A 23,924-nucleotide genomic window follows, 5' to 3' on the forward strand; every position below is an offset into this window, starting at 1 on the left:
ACTTAAGCTCAGTACTCGGTACTCTTTCTGCCTAGTCCACCTTCTCCTGGCTGGTAAAATGGGAGTACCAACACCAGTTCATCTGCATTGGTTTATGAACTGTTTGGCTGCTCCAGCCCTGAATCTAGCCTAAGTGCTGTGCAGCAAGTAACGCCCAGGGCCAAATATTGAATGGCCAGGAAACAAAAATTGACCAGCTGCATGTTAACTGAGTGTCAGCAGCCTGAAAATGTGCCTGGGGCTCGATGGCAACTACTCTGCAATCATGCAGTGGGCAATGCTTACAAAAAAAGAATGGGTGCAGTGTAACCTGCTCTCGAGGGGACCGATCGTCCTGTAGGTCAACGGCACTGAGCACAGCAGAGTGCTTTGCTAAAAAGTTCTTTAAATTAATTAATCAGGGCATCACCTAAATGATACTAATAAAAAGGAGCAGGACAGCCACAGAATGAACTCCCTCCTCTCCACCACAGAGTTTCTTCCTGTGCAAGTATACAGGAAAGGAGAGTGTTAAGTATGTAAGCAACTTGAAAATACATGAAGTTATTTGCACCTGGGATATTTTTATTATCAGGGAAAAGATGACTGGGAAGGAAGGAGATAGGTATGGAGCGTTTCATGAATTAAGAGTAATTTTGAAATGACTGGCTTGTGTAAACAGCTCCTGGTCCCAGCGGATTGCAGGAAAAATACAATTCTTTAAAAAAAGGCTAAATTTGTTTCGGCACTTAAGAGTTACAGAAAGGCTGGAAATAGCTTGGAAGCATGCATCCTAAGACCTACCAAACAGGGAAGCAAATGAACATGCTGCTTTTATAATTATTTCAAAGGGCTGCTGTGATTTTGATGTTACTCTGTTGACTAATCGGGGAGTTTCAACCCAAGAATTTCTTCTTGTTGGCATCAATCAATGCTGATGTTAATGGCACGTGACAGTTACCTCTTCTCTGCAAGGTTAGGAAGGGGGGGCTCATCTTGCAGCAGTGGATTTAGGCACTCCTGATGATCTGTCTTTGCCTAGTGCACAAGACATGACTTCCTGCCTTTACCATGAAGGTAACAGTTCTTAACTCTCTGGGGGAGCTGCTGAAAGGATAAAGACTTCTAGATGCTGGACATGAGCGGGCAATGTGCTCTCACAGCCCAGAAAGCCAACCGTATCCTGGGCTGCATCAAAAGAAGCGTGGCCAGCAGGCTGAGGGAGGTGATTCTGCCCCTCTACTCTGCTCTGGTGAGACCCCACCTGGAGTGCTGCGTCCAGCTCTGGGGCCCTCAGCACAGGAAGGACACGGACCTGTTGGAGCGGGTCCAGAGGAGGGCCACAAAGGTGATCAGAGGGATGGAACGCCTCTGCTATGAGGAAAGGCTGAGAGAGCTGGGGTTGTTCAGCCTGGAGAAGGCAAGGCTGCAGGGAGGCCTTATTGCGGCCTTTCAATACTTAAAGGGGGCCTACAAGAAAGATGGGGACAGACTTTTTAGTAGGGCCAATAGCAATAGGACAAGGGGTAATGGTTTTAAACTAGAAGAGGGTAGGTTCAGACTACATACAAGGAAGAAATTTTTCACGATGAGGGTGGTGAAACACTGGAACGGGTTGCCCAGAGAGGTGGTAGATGCCCCATCCTTGGAAACATTCAAGGCCAGGCTGGATGGGGCTCTGAGCAACCTGATCTAGTTGAAGATGTCCCTGCCCATTGCAGGGGGGTGGACTAGATGGCCTTTAAAGGTCCCTTCCGTCCCAAAGCGTACTATGATTCTATGCTCTGGGAGGGAGGTAGGCACATATCAGAGACTAGATGGGAAGAATTCGGTGTTGCTTCTCTTCCAGGTGCTTTGGTTTCAGCCACTATTAGGCACTGGTGGAGGGGAGGTTTCTCCATTTCACTTGTTCCAAGGGCTTCTTACACCTGTGCACATCCAGAGCTGCTCACAGCTCCCCAAGGTGGCTTGCTCCTGCCTGTGGCATCTTGCAGGGTGGTGCAGAAGATAGATGGTGGCATGCCCAAGCTGTCCCCTCCCATTCCCCAGAACAGTGGGGTGTGGCAGGCTAGGAGCACGCGTGACAACCCAGTGTGAACTGCGCTCTTTAAAGAACACTTGTAAGATGTTTAAAAGAAAGCCTTGCCCCTCATGACTGGCCCAAGAAGTGGGACATGGACATGTGGGAGATCTTAGTGAAGGGGATTCAGCGTCGACTCTTCCCCTCCCCAGCAAAGTGATGAAATCATTTGGCTACAGGTTGGGAGCGGAGTGGGGACAGGACTGGATGTGATGGGACATATGTTTGGGACACGTGTTAAATGCTTATTCTTTTTTGAGGCCATGAATTGGGGGCTGGGGGGGAGTAAATAAAGTTTTATATGACTAGAAGAGTAGATGATGGAATAGATGGTAACCTTTCATGCAGACATTTGTACAAATAGAAAAAAAACCTTTTCAGTCTTGTATTTAGCAGAGATGGTTATATTTTGCTATTAATCACCTACATGTAGAGCCCTCTATTGAAACACAGAGGCACTGGAACTAGCATATACAAACCCTCAAATATTTTAATGCAAAATGACGACCTAAGGCTATCCAATTCACTAATACACTTTATGTAATTTAGAGATGGAATTTCAAGGTAATGGTAGATGACAGCACTTTCATTTCTAAAAAAGAAACAACTCTTCGGATCATTTTAAATTAGCATGTAATAGATATGTACAAGCTTACAGATTATGGAAGAAGTAATAAAGACGGGATGAGACTTAAATACCAAAAGCCTTTCATCCCAGAGAATAACCCAAATCTCTGATAAAGTTTAATGACCAGTGTATTCTCACAGAGAATAAATACCAAAAGCTATAATCTTGCAGTTTAATTTTGATAGCTGAACAGGGTTTGGGCTGCGATTTCTGCAGTATTGCTAGTATGATTGAGGTACGCATTGATCATTTATTTCTCCCTCCCCTGAACAACAACTTACATGACTAAAATTATCTTTTCTGAAGATAATATCCTAAAACTAAGTGAACACAGGTGCATATGAAAAGCCTGCCCGGTGACTGTATGGTGCTTTTTTATCACGCAAATAAAGAAAATCTCAAAGGCTCGCTGTAAATGCCAACGTTATATGTTTTATTTTTAATCAAGTAATTCTTTTGAACCTCACAATATCCATGACTGACAGGAAAAAAAGACATTAGGCATGAAATGAGAATATAAAATACATGATATGTAGAAAGGCAATCAGTGCTTTAGTCCCTCAAGACAGTAAGCAGGTGAAATGACCTTCGAAACTTCAACTCACTGTCTTTTTCTTAAAACATAAAATTCAAGTGATTTTTCTTTTATTTCACCTTGTAAACATACAAGTCAAAATGGACAATGAGGTAATCTATGCTACAGAAGATAATTTAAAAACACTAGATAAGACACAGTATTAAAGACATATAGAAATCAGTGTTCACTTTGGTCTCTAGTATGGTTATTGTTATTATTACCACAAGCAACACATACTAGTTTAAGCCAGTCTGGTGATATTTGTCAGCCAGTTGTTGCTTAACTTAGTAATCCAAGAGGTAGTCAAAACCATTATCCTTTGTAAAGATGGTTGCTCTCGCGTTTCGTTCAATGACAATGGTAGCAAATACCTTGGTACTTTTCAACATTCTCATAAAAACACTGCCGAAGCTGCTAATATACAGCTCCAGTTTAGTATAAAAAAAGAAGCGTGTGTTCATAGATCAACCTCTTGTTATCAGTCAACAGTTGTAACAGGGGTAACACAACCAACGGATCTTAAAGAAGAGGCTGTTGATATACTAAGCAAAATAAGATCGATGCATTTAACAAGGCTCTGCTTGTTTCTAAAACAATACTCAAATCTCATTAAGACTTCTAGAAAATTAAAATCAGTGCATCTGCACATGTACATATCTTCCCAATTACTTTTATATCTAGCACAGGGGAATACATATATATTTTTTATGATAAACATTTCTTACAGATAAATTAATTAAATTAAATTTAAGACTCAATGAGATTTCCCATGTTCTTTTATAATTCTTCTTACAAAGAATGTTACAAGATCTATAAACACTATGGGGCTCTATTCACAAAACTAAGTATGACTAAGCAGGAACTCCAGGATAACACTGGTGCAGAGTAAAACTGGGCTGAAAAAGGTGGCCTGCAAAGGGAGGAGGTAGGATCCAAATATGGTGTTTGGCACTCCCTGAAAGCTGGCTAAAAGCAAAATATTGCAAATGGTATTACAACGCCAGATTTACCATCAACTGCAGCAGAAAGTTATTTGGCTCTTCCTCCAAATACAGGTCTTCCTCATGGCCTAACTTTTGTAGTGTGTAAATAAATACCATGACCTCTCCTTGGTGGAAGAGTAAAAAATACCTAACAATGTCCCTTATGATTAAATCGAATTGAGTATTTTGGGGTGGGGGAATGGGAGGGAGAGATATTCTTGTTCCAAGTTTAACCTTATCTCCACTATTGTTAGGAGAAAAATACATCTCTCTGAGCAGATATTTGAACTATTTCTACTCAAACGAGTTTTATTGTGAAGCCTTCTGGCAAGGACAGGCTGGTGAATAGGGGAAATCTAGGCTGAGCCAATGCTGCAGAATATTAATTTTGTCCTTAGACATGAAGGAAGAATCCTAAACTCAGTCTGTGCCTCCTCCTTTAAAGGGTTCTTTGCTTATTTGGAGCAGCCTGTTGAAGAAGTAGAACTCGATTTCTTTCCTACTGCAGCCCAGTGCTAATTAGTTACCTGCTGCAACTTGCGCTGCTGTATGTTTAACTTAGGCGTGTACGTTTTTGTCTCTTCTGGAGATGTATTTATTTTTGTGAACAGTGCCCATAATCCTTTAGGCAGAAAAATAAGAACTTTCAAAGAAATGTTTGGAAACGTCTCCTAATTTCAAATGGATGCTTCATCTTAAACAAGTATTTGCCATAATGTATGCAGTGGTGAACTATCAGTTACACATTTAGTACAGATAAAAAGTATGTACCATAGATCAACAGCCACCTTTAAGGCTAGAGCAGCACAAAGGTGTGTTTATGCAGTAAATATGAGGTAGCCTTTTGCTGTAAACAGAATAATAAATTTATTGTCACCTATGTAAACAAAGTGGGCTTGATGCTTTTGTATTTGTATTCTTCCCCCTCCGCCCCCCGACCCCCATCCCTCCCATCCTAGAAAAGCTAAGCACCAGTAACTCCGACTGGAAGTCAGTGGGAGCTGTGGTTACCCAGCATCTCTGAAAACTCAGACCCTGTGAATGTAAAGACACAAATGCTCACATAAGCAACCAGTACAGAATACCACTTTATCATTTCACAGGAACTTATAATACAAAATGCTGAGATCTGATTATCAGAAATGTAGGTCTATGTCAACTCAGAGGTAGTTACTAATATCAGTACATAATACTTATAGAGAGATAAAAAGGTCTAAGACTATTCGATTTGTTCTGAGTAAGCAGGTCTGTAGACTATTCTGTAAAGAAAAAACAACATTACATGGTATATTCCCTGAGCAAAGTTCTTTGTCCTGAGTATGTTATGTAATAGTGATAACATTCTAATATATAAAAATAAAACCTTAAGCTTTCAACAATAAGATAGGGTTTGGTATGTGCTCTTAGCAGTTCAGTCTGACTTTGGTGCGCACAGTGATTTCAAACAGCACCAATAAAAATCTGCATGTTGAAAATATTTCCTTATCTCAGCTCTGAACTTCTTACATATAAACAGGGAATGACCAGTTTTCAAATCCACAATTGCCTATTTCTATAAGGAACTTTGGTTTAAATTTTCAAAGTGACCTAAGTTTTGCATCTTTGCTGTTTAACCTGGTTTTTACACCGGCTAGAAGGTTAAGCAATGCCACTTTGATTTGTCTACATAATTTAAATAAGTTTACTATCCTTACGTAAGGCAAGGAAGTTCTTCTCTATAGATATATCACATTCAATATCGTCAAAGGTAAGCTTTGCATTAGCATACTGAGAACTTCAGTATAAACCATCGAGATTCTCGCAAACACTGGCAAGGAATTCACACAAAATAATCTTCTTGAAATTGTGCCCTCCACTGAGGCGTTTGATTACTACCTGTTTACTGAAGCAGCAGCAGCAGCAACAGTAAAAGTCTCATCTGGCAGGACAAGTGGGAAGGGGAAGGCCACATAACGAGCCAGCGGCATACCTGTTGTAACTATCGGCTGCAAAAGAGTTACCACGGGTAGGACTTTGGCTCGCTGTAGCCTTTCATGCAGGCTGTTTCTTTAGTTTGATTATCCGAGCTTAAACCTACCTGACTCTTTCAAGCTTTAACAGCCCGTGTTTATTGCCAATGTTAAGGATTATACAGGTTTCTCTAATTAACTTACATCCGCAATGGGATTTGTCAAAGTACGTTATCTTACGTATGACTTGGTAATTCAGAAGTTACAAATGGAAAGCGACTTCAAGTTTTGATAGGCTCCAACTCTATTAACCCCGAGCAAGGGCTGCAGCCCAGGGAGTCTCACTCTGAGGCCACCAATCTTACTCCTCTTTAATGCAGAAGTGTGTGGTCTCAGCGCACTCTGGACCAAGGCTGGTCAGCAACAGTGTCCGGTTCATAAGAAGCAGATGACGCCCAGGGCTTCTGGCAAATTTGCAGGTCCCTTCACTCAGGCTTGCCTGCAGCAGACACCTGTCCTTCTCGACGATACACATGCCGTATCATCAGCAAGGGAGGCTGGCTGAGCAACCGCAAGTACCCATCTACCTTTATCCTTAAGAAACTATTTATCCCAGGATCTCATTAGCTTTGCATTTAGTTTTCTTTAAAACCAAAACAGACAACAACAAAAATCCCTAGGGAGGTCTCTCCATAGCATTTCAACAGAAAACAAGAGGGAAGTCCCTTCAAATTGAGGGGCACTACTCGGGACCAAGAGAAGTTGCTACTGCTGCTGCTACTACTGCCACCAAGGTCCCCTAAACGTTCACAGAATACAAAAGGTTAAACAGGATGGTATCCTGATACCACTCAAAAGGGTCTGTTCGGTAACAACTTATACATTCTCCCCTACACAACAGTCATCTAAATTACAGTTACAACCATATTAATTTAACAAAACATTTTGAGAAACCAGCACAGGAACTACACATTCATTGTCTTTTCTGGAGCTTTAAACTCCTCACCAACAAAGGATGGTGGCAATGAGAGCCGTGTTGAGTCATGACACCGCCCTGCATGGGCACGGGGAGGGGAGGGGTTTTGATACTTTGTGGAGATGAGAAAGAAAATAACTCAAATTGATGGCATGGGGGATGTCTTAGTATCTCTAGTACCATATGGCAGCTTTAAAATATGAAAGTATCCTTTGGTTCACAAAAGAAGTAACAGTCTTGATCTCGTTTCTGTATGTGGTTTTTCAGGTTTGGTTTGGTTTTGAGTGAGATTTCTTGGGTTATCTTGTTTGGTTTTTTTGAACACGTTTAGAAATAGATTCTAGGAATGCATTCGGGAACATTTGTGGATACTGTGCCTATTGCTTCTCAGTAATGTCTTGTTGGAGCTGGAGAGTGGTCTGATGGAAAAAAAAAATATTTATAGATAGGTACACATACACACACGCGCGTGCACACTCATACACACACATACAGAAGGTAAAATGTAATGCACCCTGCTCAAGTGTATTTTGCTTGGAGTGATTTGTCTATTAAAGAAAAAAAAATTCACAGTTCCTCAACAGTAGTTAAAATTCCAGGTCAGCTACTGATAACGAAATTATTTCCCCTGTATTTGCATGAGGTAGACATCCCAAGAGGATAAAGAAAATGGAAAGTTATGACAAACACTTTAAGTTTTTTTCCTTTTCTGAACAGAAGGCCCCTTTCTGCTTGGTTCTTCGGGCGACGCAGACAACTTACTCGACGAAGCCTCCTGCGGTGACCTGCCCGAGCGCTCCGAGATCTCCAACCTGCCCTCCTGAGAGTACGATGGAGACGAGTAGCCGTGCGTCCCTCCCCCTTCTCTCGGGAAAGCAGAAGTGGAAGGCTGTGGCTCAGCTTCGTGTCTTCCCTGAGAACTAGTGGGCTGCTGCGAGACAGTTTTATGGGGGCAGTTAGCCACCATGTGCATGATGCTCTGACAGTAATGGCACTTCTTTGGCTGCGGAGGTAGACTACATTCTTTAGCGTGGTGGTCGAGGCCACCACAGTTGTAGCATCTAAAAACAAAGAGAGACAGCTAGTTACAAAGTGCAGCGCCAAATGGTAAGATTTTCTACGTCAGGTAAGCTCAGCGTGAGCGTGCGCAAGGTCTGCCGGCGAAACAGCGGGGGCTTCTGCACCGATACCCCACCGCCGCGGGCTGAGGTGCATTTGAGTTTTGCTTTTTAAGTCATTTGGAAGGTGCCCCTTTGTCGCGCCGGTGCCAAAAGACACCTTGCGCTTGGGACCGGGGACGCCAGCCTGCCGGCTCAGCTCTGCCCACCGGGCCGTCCCCGTCCCCGGGGCGCGGCCGCCGCCTCCCGGGCAGGGCCCCGGCCCCCGGCCCCACTAGAGGGCACCAGATATTCGAGCATCCCGCCGCCGCCTCTGCTTACCCAGGTATTGGTAGCACGAAACGCCTGCGAGCACCCGCGCTTCAACGCCTGACAGGCCCCACACCGCAAAGCGGGGCGAGGGGAGGAGGCGAGGGGGCCGCCAGCACCGGCCTCCGCACCCTGAGGCGGCTTCACTCTGTCTGCGCCCCTCGCCGGGTCGGGGCCATAAAGAAACGGGCAGAGAGGAGATGTTCGGCCTCAGATGCACCCGTGTCCCTCTGGACATGCTGCTTTCAGCCAGGGAAACCCAAATGTGGAGGAGGGACGCGGTGCCCTGTCACTAGCCAGGCTCTCGCCCAGGGCCCACACCTTGCCTCCTCCGGCTCAGCCACAGCATGGGGAGCGGGGGTGGGGGCCAAGCTTTTACAACGCTTACGTTGTAATAGTTCGTAATAGCATTTACGGTTTCGATTTAAAAGAAAATAAATAAAGACCCGGCAGGAGACACCAAACAGGGTTTGTTTACTTTCTCTCAAAATTCCCAAGCCATGTGCAAGTGGTGGAGACCCGGGGTGCCATCTCCAACAGGAGCCGATGGGCGCAGAGTGCCTCCTCCACGCTGCACAAGGCCTCCCCCCCAGTTCTCAAAAATGGCTAAAATCCACTAAATATTCTTCTATTGACCTTGTTAGGCAGGGGAGTCCTGAAGAAATCTCCAGCAATTCCTTACTAAATCCTCTCGCTTTGTAACACGCGCCAGGAACGCCAGTCCTTGGATTACGTTATTCTAACACGATACGAAGGAATAATTACACACCTTTGACATGGTGACCCTATGCTGGTCATGTTCACCACTGAGCTTTCTATGTTGGCTATTTTTCTATGGTTTCTGTTTCTTTGTTTTACAAAACTTGCACTGAATACATAGAAATATAATTTATTAGAATCTAACACGCTGCTGGAGAGAACTAAACCAATAATGATGATTTCTTTTTTTTGCCTTCCCTTAACCAACAACTGATTTAAAAAACAACTGCACAAATACTTAGGCCTGGTGCAGTCAAGTGAAGGATTAAAAAAGACTGTAACTATAACTAACTACATGTACAAAATAGTGCAACATGTTCTGGCTCGAGCCCACATAAAAATATTTTAAATTTTCAGATTCCTGGAAAGTAACACGGCAATGTTTCAGCTAGCATTTAGTGGTCACTACTAGTCTATACAAAACCAAGAAGTTTAGTCCATGCAAAGCTGTATGTACAGCTGGAGTCTCACCTACAGAATATACTTTACCTTCCAAGGACATGCTATTGATAAAACCTGAGTAATTTTTAAAAAGATTGCAAAATGGCTGTTAACATTTGCAAATCCACTCAAGAACAAGCCCTAAGCATCTCCCTCTTCATCTCTCCTCTTCACTATTAGCAAGATACGAACAGTATCTTTATTTTAACAGACAAATGAAAAAATAGCCTAAGTTGCCCATGGCATGCTGTCATGTCCTACAAAACTGACCTATAATTTAGAGAAGTTAAATGAACAGAACTTCATTATCCTTTCAGAAAACATTGTAATTAAACTGTCCTATCTTTCCTAAAAATTAATAAGAAACAAGAAACAAAACCCATTACACTGAACTCTGCACGTCTATGATAACTGCAATAACGTATTTTAGATGAACTGGTTCCATTTTTACGTCACCACTGCACAGAAGTTTTATGTGACTTTTTCAGTGGAATTTGAAGACTATGCTTACACTAGTCTGCCTGCACGTACTACAAAACGATCTATGAAGAGACACAGAATATAAAGCTTCCTTTGAATCAAGCAGAAAATTAACATGTACAAGCCCTACCATCATTTAGTATTGATTTCCCTAGCAAAGACATACTAAATATGTTGTAAAATACAAACATCCTGATCTAAGACCAAAACATCAAGCTTTTTTCCCCTGTAATTTAAAAAAAAAAAAAAAAAAAAAGTTTTAAGTTATTGAACAATACCCATCTGACTACTTTTTCCCAAATCATTGCAGATATTTTCAGATTAATGACCCCCACTTAACAGTAGCATTCCATCTTCTTAACTGATATTGAGCTATGTTTTCCCGACAAGCCTTCTGAATACCTTCTGGATAAAATAATACAGAAGTAAAATTTGCAATTAGAAAAACAAAAGAACAGCAACAACAAAAACTCTTAATATTTTACTTTCTCCCCCTCCAAGAAATACATCTAAGAATTCACAAATGTGAATTATTACATTTTAGGTTATATTAAAGAATGATGTTTATTATTATCTTCTTCATCGGTTTCTAGCAGCGTACTTGTTCCTGGGCTAAGCATAGTGTAGTACACCATAACATGGGAGCATGCAGACATTCTGAAAATCGTACATTTTATCTTAATTCAGAATACAGAATTTTATAGCTGTGAATGCATTTGCACTTGCTTCCTTCCCTTAATAGCACATGTATTTAGAGTGGTTTAAAAAAGAAAAAAGTTTGAAAATAGGTTGAAGGGCCTCAGTAGCAGGGTAGGCGGTAGCCACGGACAAATCAATTTAATCAGTCACTATGGTATGCACTGCGTTATCCAATTCACTGAACCATTTCACCTCACCAATTGACCAAGAACCTGCTGTCAGGGCCCCTGCTTCCACTCAAGAGGCCTCCATCACCTTTTGAATATATATTTATCAATACATCCTACTTGCAAAATATTGTAATTCCCTACATTTATTCAAATTTCTGCTAAGATGTCACCATAAAAGAAAACTCTATCAGAAGCAGCTGTGATTAAACTATGATTTGGCTTTTCAGGAATGTTTTTTGTTACCAACCAATCTGTCTCAAGTGTCGCATTAGAATATGTATGCAGCAGCCAGGTGTGCTGGTTTTGGCTGGGATAGAATTAATTTTCTTCATAGTAGCTGGTATGGGGCTGTGTTTTGGTCTGGTGCTGAAAAGTGTTGATAACACAGGGATGTTTTCATTACTGCTGAGCAGTGCCTACACAGGGTCAAGGCCTTTTCTGCTCCTCACGCCACCCCACCAGCGAGTGGGCGGGGGGGGGTGGCACAAGAAGCTGGGAGTGGACACAGCCGGGACAGCTGACCCCAACTGACCAAAGGGATATTCCACACCATATGATGTCATGCTCAACATGTAAAGCTGGGGGAAGAATTAGAAAAGGGGGGGCATTTGGAGCGATGGCGTTTGTCTTCCCAAATAACCGTTACATGTGATGAAGCTCTGCTTTCCTGGCGATGGCCTGCTGATGGGAAGTAGCGAATGAACTCCTTGTTTTGCTTTGCTTGTGTGCGCGGCTTTTGCTTTTCCTATAAAACTGTCTTTATGTCAACCCACGAGTTTTCTTACTTTTACTCTTCCGATTCTCTCCCCCATCCCACTGTGGGGGAGCGAGTGAGCGGCTGTGTGGTGCTCAGTTGCTGGCTGGGGTTAAACCACGACACCGGGGTGTGCCTGGACTTAAACAGGAGGGTGGTATTTATTCAGCTCTTTTAACTATTTATTCATTCCTTGTCAATCACTCTTACCAGAACAGATCACACCCTGCTCTGAAATGCCTTCCCTCTCAAGGGATTTACACCAAAATGGAAATTGTCAGCCACCTCAGAGCTCACAAATGATACTGTATGGCATCATCCATGCGCATTAAGGTATGGCATTAGTCCTTTTGTCCAAAATGCTTCAACTCTTTGCTCCTCTCTGCTGTATATACTTATGTTACAACATAATGAAACCTGATAGCATATGATATGCGTACACAAGCTTATACATCCACATCTCTATATACATAAATATATAGAACAACATACAAGCTGACTCCTGCTAAGAAAATTAGCAAATTCTCATTTGAGTATGTTCTCAGAAACTCTAGATTAGTACAACCATAACAAATATTTCTTCACTTCAGAAGCACCATGGAAAGAACCTATGTTAGCTTGAACACAACATAAAAGTTTATATGTAATTTATATCCCCAAATGAATAAACCAGAAAAAGCCCTTAGAAGTGCAATTATAGTAGAAGTAACCCTTACAAAAAAGCAACAGCAAGAAGGATTTGTTAAAATAGGACTGTCTTTCTCACAGTAGGCTCCCATGATTTATTAGGTAGCTTCAGGCTTAAAAAAATAACGCAACAGAGTAAATAAAGAGATGGCAATTATCTTAACGGGGAATCCTTTCTTCACTACAGCACTGACAGGAAGGTGAATCAGGGTTATTTTTTGATATAAAAAGATGAACATTTTAATAAAGAAACACCTTGAGGAACTTGTCTACATTGTATTTCAATATTCTCAAGAAAACAGTAACGTTAATACCTACTACTGAAGAAAGAAGAGAGCATATAGCAAGGCTAAAAAACACTTCTAAATTCTCCTTCACTATGGATTTGTGATTGCACAGAACTATACATATTAAAGGAAACATGAACAAGCAAAAAGCATACAGATTCCAACATAAACTATGTTGTATTAATTGCAATAAGCTGATGATTGAAATTCATTAGAACTACTCAATTTCCCAAGCAAGTGCAAATGCAAAATAAAATACTCTCTACTCTTCAGCTTTTTTCCTTGTCCCAGCAGTCAACTCCTGCTAAGGAAGCACACCCTAGCCCTATCCCTTTTAAAATGACAATACCCCTGCCTCGCAAATAACGTTTGCCACAATAACAGCTCAGCTGAGCTAAGCAGTAAGGAGGGTAAGAACAACTGCTTGCTTCTTCATGCTGCTTTATAATATGATTTAGATGATAATCCAATATATATGACAAGTAGAGAATCATTTGTGTGGCTCCATACTATTATCCGTTGAGAGAAAAAGCTTTAAAATTACCCTGATGACTGACTTTTTCTTGGTGGGGGAAGGGAGGGGGTTAACATCTAACAGGGATAGCAAAGGGAAGAAAGGGGGAACAGTCAGAGGAAGACTAAAATAATTCACCAGGATATTCCCTACACCAACTTCTCTTTTGTTTTTCCTTTTTGAATGCTATCAGACAACAAAAAACTACATCTCGGTTAACAATGCTCCATCTAGCAATGTTAATGCTTTCAAAAATGGCATGGTATTCTAACAGCATGTGCAAGTGAGATGTTTCTACAATACACTGAATGCTAACTAAGCGGTTAAAGCATAAAGGAAATGTTTAAAAGTATACTTAAATGTGCTGTCTTTTTTAGTAATTACTTTCACAGCATACCTAAAGAAAGGTTTTTTCACTTAAAAGTGAAAAAACACTGAGTATTTTTGGAAACAGGGCATTACCTTTATGCCTTAAAACAAACAGCACGTGCAGACCTCATCCTTTTACAGCAAGAAGTGCTGAAACTGAATATGAAGCTGCAGTCGCTGCAACTTAAAAACAGGCGGCAACTGTCCCTGGAAAATAAAAAAGTGTGGTCAGCTGCCGGGGCAACAAGCTGCCGGAGCAGCAGGAGCAGGAGGCGGTGGGGACCCCAGTGCACCCCGAGCAGCAGCCAGCGCCTGCCGGCAGCCCCACACTGGGCACCAGCTCCTCTGGCATTTCACTCCTTCCTCTGCTGCTTTTACCAGGGGATTCCCTTGCAGGCATTGTTTCGGGAGATTTCTGCCCCTCCACCCCCTCCCCGAACCTTTTAAGCAGTATTAAATCCCAGGAGAAATAAAGCCGCCCTGTGTTTTTTAAAAAAAATCATGGGGCGCAGGAGGGAGCCTTGTTGCGGTGCATGGCTGCGCTCCCTTGCTGCTAACCATGCCTCGCAGCTGCCCCGCTCCCCGCACCCAGCGGGAATTCACCCGCAGAAACATGGCGCAGCTTTTTGTTTTTAAAGGATGAAAACCCACCAGTCAGCCAACAAGACATACACAAGATGCACTGAACGTCCATGCTCTGCCTGCACCCTCTGAGAGGGAAATTGCTGGAATGTTTCTGCTCACATGCACATTGCTGGTTTTATGCCATTTTGTTTATCAACCTTTCATTCTTAAGCTGTAGCTGAATGCAGGAGAGAATACAGGTAACTTTGAAAACACTCTAGTAAGGTATTAGTATTCAACATACTGAATAGCGAAATAACACTGAAAAAATAATTTAAGGTCATGTGAAATTACCTTGTTAAATAAACTAGAGAACGAAGCATTTAGCATCTTCATCAGAGCATTTATGGTGTGTCCAGCAAGGAGGGTCACACTAAGGCAGAAAACTTTACTAGCATACTAATTTATCAATCCATTAAAAAAAATCAGTTTAATTTAAAAATTAAATTTAATTACAAATTTTAGATATTTGTAATAGTATTTATTTTATGTTGGAAAATGGCATCTTATCAATTCAGAAAGTGGCACATCGGAGCCACATTTAGATTTGTGCTGATCCTGTGAGTATTTGCTACCCTGAACCCCTTGTTCATGCAAACCACTGTGCAGAGGCGACATGCTGGGAAAGTTAATTGCAAGCTGTTGTTCTTCAATAAAATTCAGTTTGAAAATTTCTTGTTCTTTACTAGCTGTTTGAGATTAACAGAACTATCATTTTCTAAAAAACAAAACAAAACACAACACATCCTAAAGAAATAAAGATGACATAAAATAAAAATGCTCATTTATCAATTTCTCCTCCAAATCCTACCACACATGATAACGTATCAGAAACTGGAGACTTTCAATTTCTTGAGAAAAACAAGGTCCCTGCATTTTTTCAAGCTTGCCTTCTTTCATCTTACAGATAGCCCCAGCACGCTGACACAAACCCACTGTCTGCAAGGCTTCCGATAACACAGGGTCGAATATTGATGATGTTTACTCTTGTTACAAATAAATAAATAAAAATGCTCCATTGTAAACTCATCAGATTGACTAGTTTTCTGTGGTTAGTTCTAAATCAATCTATTTCCCCCAGTGTATCGCAGAAGTAATATCAATAGGTTACGGTCTTTTGTTGCTTGGGTTTCCCCTCCCCCTCACCCCCCAACAAAGAAGCTGACAAACGTGGGGCATTTGCCTGATAAATCAGGCCTGTCGGGATACAATTTAGCTTAAGTCCGTGAGGAAATGAATTTGTTTAAGATCTGCTAATACGATTTTACTGGAAGGTGAATTTTTTTTTTTTTTTTTTTTTGAGAACCAAGAACAGCAATGAAACAGAAAGGTGGTTCAAAATGCACAACATGCAGTCTTTTTCTCCACAAAAATGGAAAGGACTACACAGACAGCAGCTCTTAAAAAATAACCTCAACAATGTTGTTTCCACTCTTTCTTCCTTTCCATGAAACCTTATCTCTGCTATCCAGTCAGACCTCTTTACAGGCATAGAGGAAAATTATTTTTTCACATGATCACATAAAAATCCTTATGAAATGCATCCTCACGGAGGAATGCTTTGGACATACTTTTATTTGTTACAACAAAAGGGTTTTCTTTATATTGAGAGTTAAGAACTCCTGAAATAACAATTTACAAAGCGAGGTCTTTTTCTAAATAACATGAAAGATGGTTTTGCTCCAATAGTATCAATATAGCATGGAAAGAATGTGTATATTTTAATGGCTTTAACCCATCCAGATAAAGCAGATACAAGATCAGTGACGGTTTAAGTAAGTTATGTTTTAAACAGTCGTATATCACGCATATCACACATGAAATGTTATACCATGATTTCAAATAAGTCTACTACTGTTAATCTTTTTGCTTTATGAAACCACACACAAATATTCTCAACCACAAATTTCCCTTGTAAGCCTTAATTTCTGTGAGAACAATAAAAAAAGGGATTTTAAATTAAAACAGTTCTGTATGCAGTACTTTCAAAAACAGTAAGTATTTTCCATAGTTCCTGTTGGTGGAAAGGCTGCCATACGGGTTTGCTCCGGGTAGCGCTGCGGTGCGTACCCACGTTTGCAGCCTGTTGCCAAAGCCAGCTGGGGTGCAGTGCTGGGCAGGCGTGGGGTGGCCAGGACTAAGCAGACCTTGGCTGGCTGGGTTTGAAACCACGTCGGCCACAGGGTGTGCCTGTTCACAGAGACAGAGTCCAGTAACACCAGAAGTCTTCACAGAGGTGGCTCAAGCCTCCTGGCCATGTGGATAAGGATGCATGCTGCATAAAACTGGCTCAACTCTTTCTGGGTCAGTGAGGTGCTGTTCATGAGCTAAGAGGCACGCCTGACCTTATCTGCCTCTCAGCAGAGCCGGTTCCAGGGTTTCTACATCCACTGATCAGCTAATCCACAGACGAGGTAAGAGGGTAGTAGATAACTGGGAATTAGTTGTTAAAAATTGCCATTTCCCTTTTGTTCCTTATTTTATCATTAATGTTAGCAGCAAATACGAGTAACACCAACTCCTCGCAACAGGAGGAAACAGCAAATAGTATTCTGGCAGGAGGCTGGAGCACTGAAGCAAGCACTGGTAGAGGAAGAGAAGGAGGAGGAGGAGGAGGAGGAGGAGGAAGGCTGCTCTGGAAGTTCATAACCTATTCTTCTTCCCCAATTACCAGTTTAGAGTCATATGACTTTAGGTATCCCTTATAAATCGGTATCACACACAAAGTTTCAGAAATACTTGGCAACAGGAATACGGACTGACTTACATCCTTGCCTTCAAATGGATTCTGCTATTACATTCACTGAATTTGACGACTTGCATGATTTGACCAGCAACTCACATCCTCATTTCATTCTTCAGTAAGGAAGGGATGGCTACTGACACACCCACCACGAGGAGGCCATGCCAGCTACCTCTATAGGGGCTCCTTACAGAGCTCATGGAACCGACAGAGTAAGCCGTCTCACATGAAATACATGCAGGGCTTCCTTTCCCAACTGTGTAACAAAAGGACATCAAACACGGGGGTTGGTTTTCCTTGAAATAGCACCTATAAGTTCACGTGTTCGATACCTGCAAGAAGAATTAAGCCATTCGGATGTTCTGTAGCCATATTTTACTGGTAAGGGAAATATATATCACTCTGAAGCACTGAGAAAGCAAGCAGTCAGTTCCTAATTCACTTTTCCAAACTTGCATCTTAAGATGTCTAAAATGGACTAGCTCTCTATATTGACATTATTACTAAACGGTTGTGTTCAGCATTTTCTGTAATGCATTTTAAGAGGCTTTCAACATCATAAAGAAAAAATTAATTTTGAAACTTTTCAAGTCAAAATGCAGAAGCAACAGTAACGCATGAAAAGAGGATTTCAGCTGCAACTGGATTAAGCCTCATGTATTAAAGCTTTTAATTCCCACCTGACCAGGTATTTCTGTGGTCCCACACTGCCTGATCCTTGAGAATTAAAAGTGAAATAATGCCATTTTTTACTATTCCACCCCATCTCACCACCAGATTTATCTTCATTGCTAATTCGTCTACAATTGTGTACATAAAAATAAAAACCACATTTGTGCACATAAAACCAACATTGTTAATTCAAAATTTGGTGTTTCCTTTTTCTTAGTTTGGCAAATCTCATGCATGGGTTTGAGTTTAATACTTCTTTCTCTGACTTCTGTTAATTCTGTATACAGTTAAAAATAACGAAACATTACTGAAACCATTTCATTATATGTGGCAAACTAGATCACTTTATCCCCCTTGGTTGTGATTAAGTAGATTAAATGAAATCACTCCAGTAAAATTATAACAATGAGGTTAATAAAACTTTTTTAAAGATTGCATCTTCCAAGAAACAGAGCAACTTAATGGTCTTAATTCTGCTCTCAGTCACATGTGTGTAAATCCAGAGCAATTTTGATGACTCCACTGAGCTTATTCTCTGTTAACTTTAATAGTGTAACTGAGAAAAGAATTTCCCACTGTGTATGAATACTGAAAAGTCACGTTGCAGTAGCCAAGGCTGGTTGCAGAGATCAGGCTGATACAAGCTACAAGGCAATGCAGCAACGCAGGCTGAAGACCCTCAGTTCCACCAAATCTGTGTTTGCTGGTTGATGTAACACTTGAAAGCATAACACAGCATAAATCACAAAGTTGAAAAAAGAAAACCAAAGAATTATAGCCAAGGTAGAGGAGTGATGTGTTTGATTCTTCTGCCCATTTATGTGCAGCCTTTCAGGTTAAGAAAGAAAGAATGAACAACGTCAAAAGTAAGGATGTTTATAGGCCAAGGATCAATTTTCCTGGCATGACCGATGAACTCTGCATCAGGAGATTTAGATAAAACAGAAACCCTAGACTTAAATAAAATGGTTCAAAGCAAAGACTGATTCAGATAAGGGCACCGCAGTTGTGATCAGTGCAAGAGGACAACAGATTGCAAGTGGGACACTAAGTGCACTGGCCAAAGAAGAACGCAATGGACATGATCACCGAGCACAGCACAACCAGCTATCTGCAGTTTTGATCAGAAATTCATACCCAAGCCACAACTTCAATTATGGAAGCCCTGAATTTACAATTTTGAAAGCAGTCACAAACCAGCAGTGATTAACGCCAGGATCATGTCTGTGCCTTAACAATTCATCTACACCCTAAACCAAACAACCTTCCAGTTATCCAGTAGCATTCACTGTGCAAAGCAGGAAAACTGTACGTTAAGACTGGAAGCACACGGAGGCAGAAAGGGCAACACATTTTTAATGCAAGCCCTGAAGTTGCTAGTGATGAATCAGACCTTCCACCCCAAGCAGAAAAGGCACATACGTCTCTGCAGCCACTTACACGAAGTAAGGTACTGAATTTCTGTAGGGGGAACGATTACGAGTTCTTCCGTTTTGGAGGGTAAATCCCAACTTCTGGCACAATAAAGGATCACTCAGTTATGCTGGTAGCCTGTCTGCTCTTCTCCAATCCCAGGCTCTGGGGGCAGGTTAGAAGACATGGAAAGGTAACTGGGACATACTGCAGTGGTTAGTGCAACATATAACACGCCAAATCCATAGGAATCCATAGGATTTCATTAGCCGTGACTGAAACCCAGTTTCTTCCTGTTTTAGTGATTATTGGCAATACTGCTACAAGGTTATGGAGACAACTCTTACTATTCATTGAGCAGTTACATTATTCCAGTGATAGATCTTCTACAGGAAAAATTCAGGGTATCCTTCTCCCCCAAGATCTTAAAATACCGCAGCTGAACTGACTGGATTTGAACTCACAGCTAGACAGAGAACCGGATCTATTTTTTTCCCATTCTGGATAAATGCCCATTGCTTGGTAGAGGGAGCAGGGAGTTTGTTGGCAGGCAGCGTGCCGGAGCCTGGCTGCTCAGCACCAGGCTGGAGCAGGACCCCTGCCCCCCAGTCAGCCTCCTCCATTTGCGTGAACACTTCCTCCTCACAGCTACTCCTGAGGGGTGGCATACGGGTGCCGCAACTCTCAATCTGTGCAATAACAAATTGTATCGGGTGTCAGCGTTAGGTATCTGTATTACTGCACCATGGTAAAAACCGCAACACCAGTCTTAGGAGCTGCCATAGGCTTGGTAGCTGAACTCTTCACCCTGTACTGGCCAGAGCCTCCATCACTGCCTGCCCTCTTCAGGCACAGTCGCCCCCCATGCCTTGACGTGCTGCTTCCACCACTGGTGTAATCCTCCTGGAAATGGTCAGTGACCCCTGTTCCCTAGAGAGTGAAGATGAGAAACCCCTGTCTCTTACCTACAATCTACTAATCCTTCTTCAAAAGACTGAACAACAACAGATCACAGCAACCTCCTGATGGAGGGAAGACTTGCATCCAAACATGTCTTTCACACGGAACGAGGCCTGTGGTGAACCCTGGGGACCTTTTGTGTAAGATTGAAGTGTGCTCTCTGGATTGGGCCATACAGGTGAAGGGAGGGCTCAGGAGCCAATTTGATAATTTTGTGGGGCTCAGCTGTAAGCTAGAGCGCTGAGTCCAGTAGAAACCCCAATTAAGACAAGACACAGACAGCAAGTAAATTCGCGTTTTGAGGCTCTTGGCAGCACCCAAACATTAAATCTAGGAACCCAACGTTTATTAACCAGCCTTACTCTTGAAAACCTGGAAGGCCAGAAAGCCTTACTCTTAAATTAAGATCCCTTTGGCCCTCTTCCTTACAAACTTTCTAATTCTAAATATCCAAAACACCTGGAAATACCCAATTCCAATTAACCACAGAGTGGAAGGAGACTGTGTCCCCCACCCAGGACTCTGTACCTCAAGCACAGCCCACAGATTTCCTTCATGAAAAGTCTCATCCTTCCCAGGCTCAGAAGCTGGTGAAGGAATGTGTGGCATCACCTTCTTTCTCTGTCACAGGCAGCTGTCTGACCCTGTTGTGTATAATCAAACGTTTACAGGTATTTAAATGCTTCAGAGGCAAGCAAGATCCTCATATCTTTGAGGATCTGAGTCTGTGCCCCTCAGGATTACATCTGGTAAAGCAAGGGGAAAAAAAAGTTACGGTACAACAGAGTACAACCATACGGTGATTAGGCCACAAATTAATTGGCATTCACTGAACTAGAGCAGGAATCAAGCACATCCTGGACAACGCATAAAACACCTGATTTTGAAACTGCCATCTTTGTTATGGCTATTTCACTACTGTCCAACTGTTGGAATGAAAAGTCATAGACAAGTTATGAAAAGTAATTTCATTTAAGTCTGCAACCCAAACTTTACATGGAAAATGAGGGCTATCAAGAGCTTAATTGGGCTTTGCACAAATGCAGAAAACCCCTCCACACGTCTTTTTCATTCCCTGTTGGCAGGAAGCACAAAAATGAGAATCAGATGTGGAAAACACACACTTTCTACACGGTGAAAAAGCCTGAACCAGAATGTCTTCAACAAACTACTGTGCTTAGCTTTCATCCCAGCTTCCCGCAAAGCTTTGCACAGCAAGTGCCACTGCTGCTTGCTGTCTTGGCAGCATTGGCAACAGCTCCTGGGCTGCCCTTCTGTTTTCACACTCCGTACTGTAAGACAAGCCAGCAACAGTACACTGTGCCAGGCAAGACGCAGGGAACTGCCAGGGATCCTGCTCAAGTGCTGCAACCCATCCAGAACTGTAAGCAGTGATGAGGACTCCAGCTCAACTACTTTGCATTTCATTCATAGCTTTTCTTTGGTAACGTAAAAATAAATGGAAGATGATCATCATCCAGTAAACAGCCCCCTTTTCCAAGAAGAATATTTCCAAAGGCACTTAATCTGCTTTCAGAAACTCCTGGGGATGATCCATGCAGTAACTAAAGCTGCTAGCCAATTCTCAACAGCAAAACTTTTCAGTTAATTCATCTACTTTTTTCAGTTTGTAGTGTTTGTTTAGCTTGGTTCACATCACACCTCCAGTGTCGAAGCAAAATCATAAACCATTGCATTGGCACAACTGTGGGTGTGATAAAAACTGGCAGGAGGTGGGAGGGTGTAGATTAAGCAGTGAGATTCCCATCGTCCTCAAACATTCCTGCCAGAGGAATTGCAATGTGGAACCACACCCTGTGTCTGGGACTTACCCCTGGTCACAGCACACGCAAGGCCTTTACACAAATCTATACTGGATTTCTACCTGGGTTCATGATTACGTCAATCGTAATATTGCATTTATGTAATCTGCACCAGTAGGAATGTGTATGTGAAAGACGGATGAAAGAATCATGCATTGGAAGCCCAGGCACAAGATGCAGATGTTGAACTTGGTTTTGTAAACAGGGTGGCTGTGGCTAATTCCCTTTCAGTTAGACACAATGAGCTGGCAAAGAACTTAATTGACAAAAATGTAGCCGAGTTGGCTGCAAAGTGTGCTTTGAGTTAAATACATGCTAAATACAGCACACAAAGATGCATATTTTCCCTCCTTTAAGTAAATATGGTTTTACACCATTCTTTTACATGTTCCCCATAAAATCAACCATCCCTATTTCAGGTTAACTAATCCTTTTTTTTTGTTTTGTTTTGTTTTTGTTGTTGTGAACTCTCCCTCTACTCACACCTAGCATAGCTGGGGCATTTCCCATCTTATGCACATGCAAGTGCTACTTGCAGCTGGACAGTTTCCCTTCTGCCTCCTTCAGGGGTTCTGCCTTGCTGCATTATTTTTTCTTCACTTCCCTTCCACTGCAATGCTTGGTGTGGAAGCACTGCACCTGTCAGGACTCAGCAAGAATAGCTCTCCGACTATTTTCTTTCTGATGCTATTGTGAAGATAGGGCTTGAGTCAAAAGCTGCTGCTCACGGACAGAGAGCACTCTGGTAGCTAAAAAGGGAGAAGAGAAGGGATCGTCAATGGTTTATGACCAATTAGTCATGAGATGACTTCTCAGCTCCATTTACTTTGCCTGTAGTTACCTCAAATGCAGCGGGCAGAAAGCTTTTCAGAGGAGCTTGGCAACTTTGACATGCCTGTCAAATGGCATCTTACAATAATCATGGGCTATGATTACAGGACTGCTGCATACAGTCAGAAACTAAAGTGTAATGTTTAAGAATATTCCTGTCTTTGTAAGAGATAGAAAAGGGCAGCACAGAGGGGCCATGAGGGTGGGTCAGAGAGTTGGACAACAGGGGAGAGAGAGGGATAAAGAAGCACAGGGCCATCCACACCAACCCCTCTATTAATGGCACATAAGGGAGGCCACCATCAGTGACACTGGCTCACCTGCTGCAAAGCCTGGAAGGCGCAAAGCAACTGCAGGGCTGTTCAACGCTGGCGAGGTCAAAGCCACCCTTTCGGCAGCACGCTGGAGAGGAAGTGTGCCCAGTCACAGCGGTACTGCACAGCTCACCAAGGAGAAAGCACAGTGTAGCGGGCTGCTGGCTTGGGGCCTTCCTACACAAGACTACTGACGTCGCTAGGAAAACTGTTAGTCAACAGCATCTGCTGGTTTTATGGTACACAAGTTTAATTGTTTAACTTCAGGAGGAGTATGAAGTTCTGCTCTGTTACTGAACTCATGATTTGGGGTCAAAGGCAGATGAGATGGCTAGGTTTCTTGTATTTGTTGTGTAGTGCAACACTCGCCCTGCTCTGTGGTTGCCTTGAGCACCTCTGCAGCAACAACAGATGTATTCTGTCTCTGGAAATTACCTTAGATCTTTACCACAGAGTTAACTGCTCATGTGCTTGTCTTACAGATCATAAAACAGTTTCACAATTGAATTATCAACTTTGATATTCATTCAATAACAACTGAATTTTTATTCAAGAATGAAGGACAGTCAGGTTCCCTTGAAGCATCTCAAAGCTGAGACAAAGAGCATGATTTCTGCCAAATGCTGTGATACTTCAATACTTTATGACACAAAATGGCATATAAATTAACAGGCCAACATACCTGTTGATGTACCACTAGGTCTCTACAACTAAAATTTTTTAAAGGTCAGTATTTGCCATGGTTAACTGTGCAAAGTATTTTGGTGGCTCTGAAAGCAGAATGC

At 42.1% G+C, this 23,924-nt stretch overlaps 1 protein-coding gene across 3 annotated transcripts in view; it reads right to left on the bottom strand.

The window, feature by feature from the left end:
* Window positions 1-7,863: 7,863 nt before the first annotated feature.
* The window catches only part of LIN28B (lin-28 RNA binding posttranscriptional regulator B), an 88,951-nt gene continuing 72,890 nt past the window's right edge, over window positions 7,864-23,924 (bottom strand). For all 3 annotated transcript variants that reach the window (XM_087776406.1, XM_087776405.1, XM_087776404.1), the window contains exon 4: window positions 7,864-8,233. In XM_087776406.1, coding sequence (XP_087632532.1) covers window positions 7,864-8,233 — 370 coding nt within the window. The remainder of the gene's footprint in view (window positions 8,234-23,924) is intronic.

This window comes from Nipponia nippon, unplaced genomic scaffold, assembly GCF_047370975.1.
Source record: "Nipponia nippon isolate SJK-2023a ecotype South Korea unplaced genomic scaffold, ASM4737097v1 scaffold_4, whole genome shotgun sequence".
In the NCBI taxonomy this organism is placed as follows: domain Eukaryota; kingdom Metazoa; phylum Chordata; class Aves; order Pelecaniformes; family Threskiornithidae; genus Nipponia; species Nipponia nippon.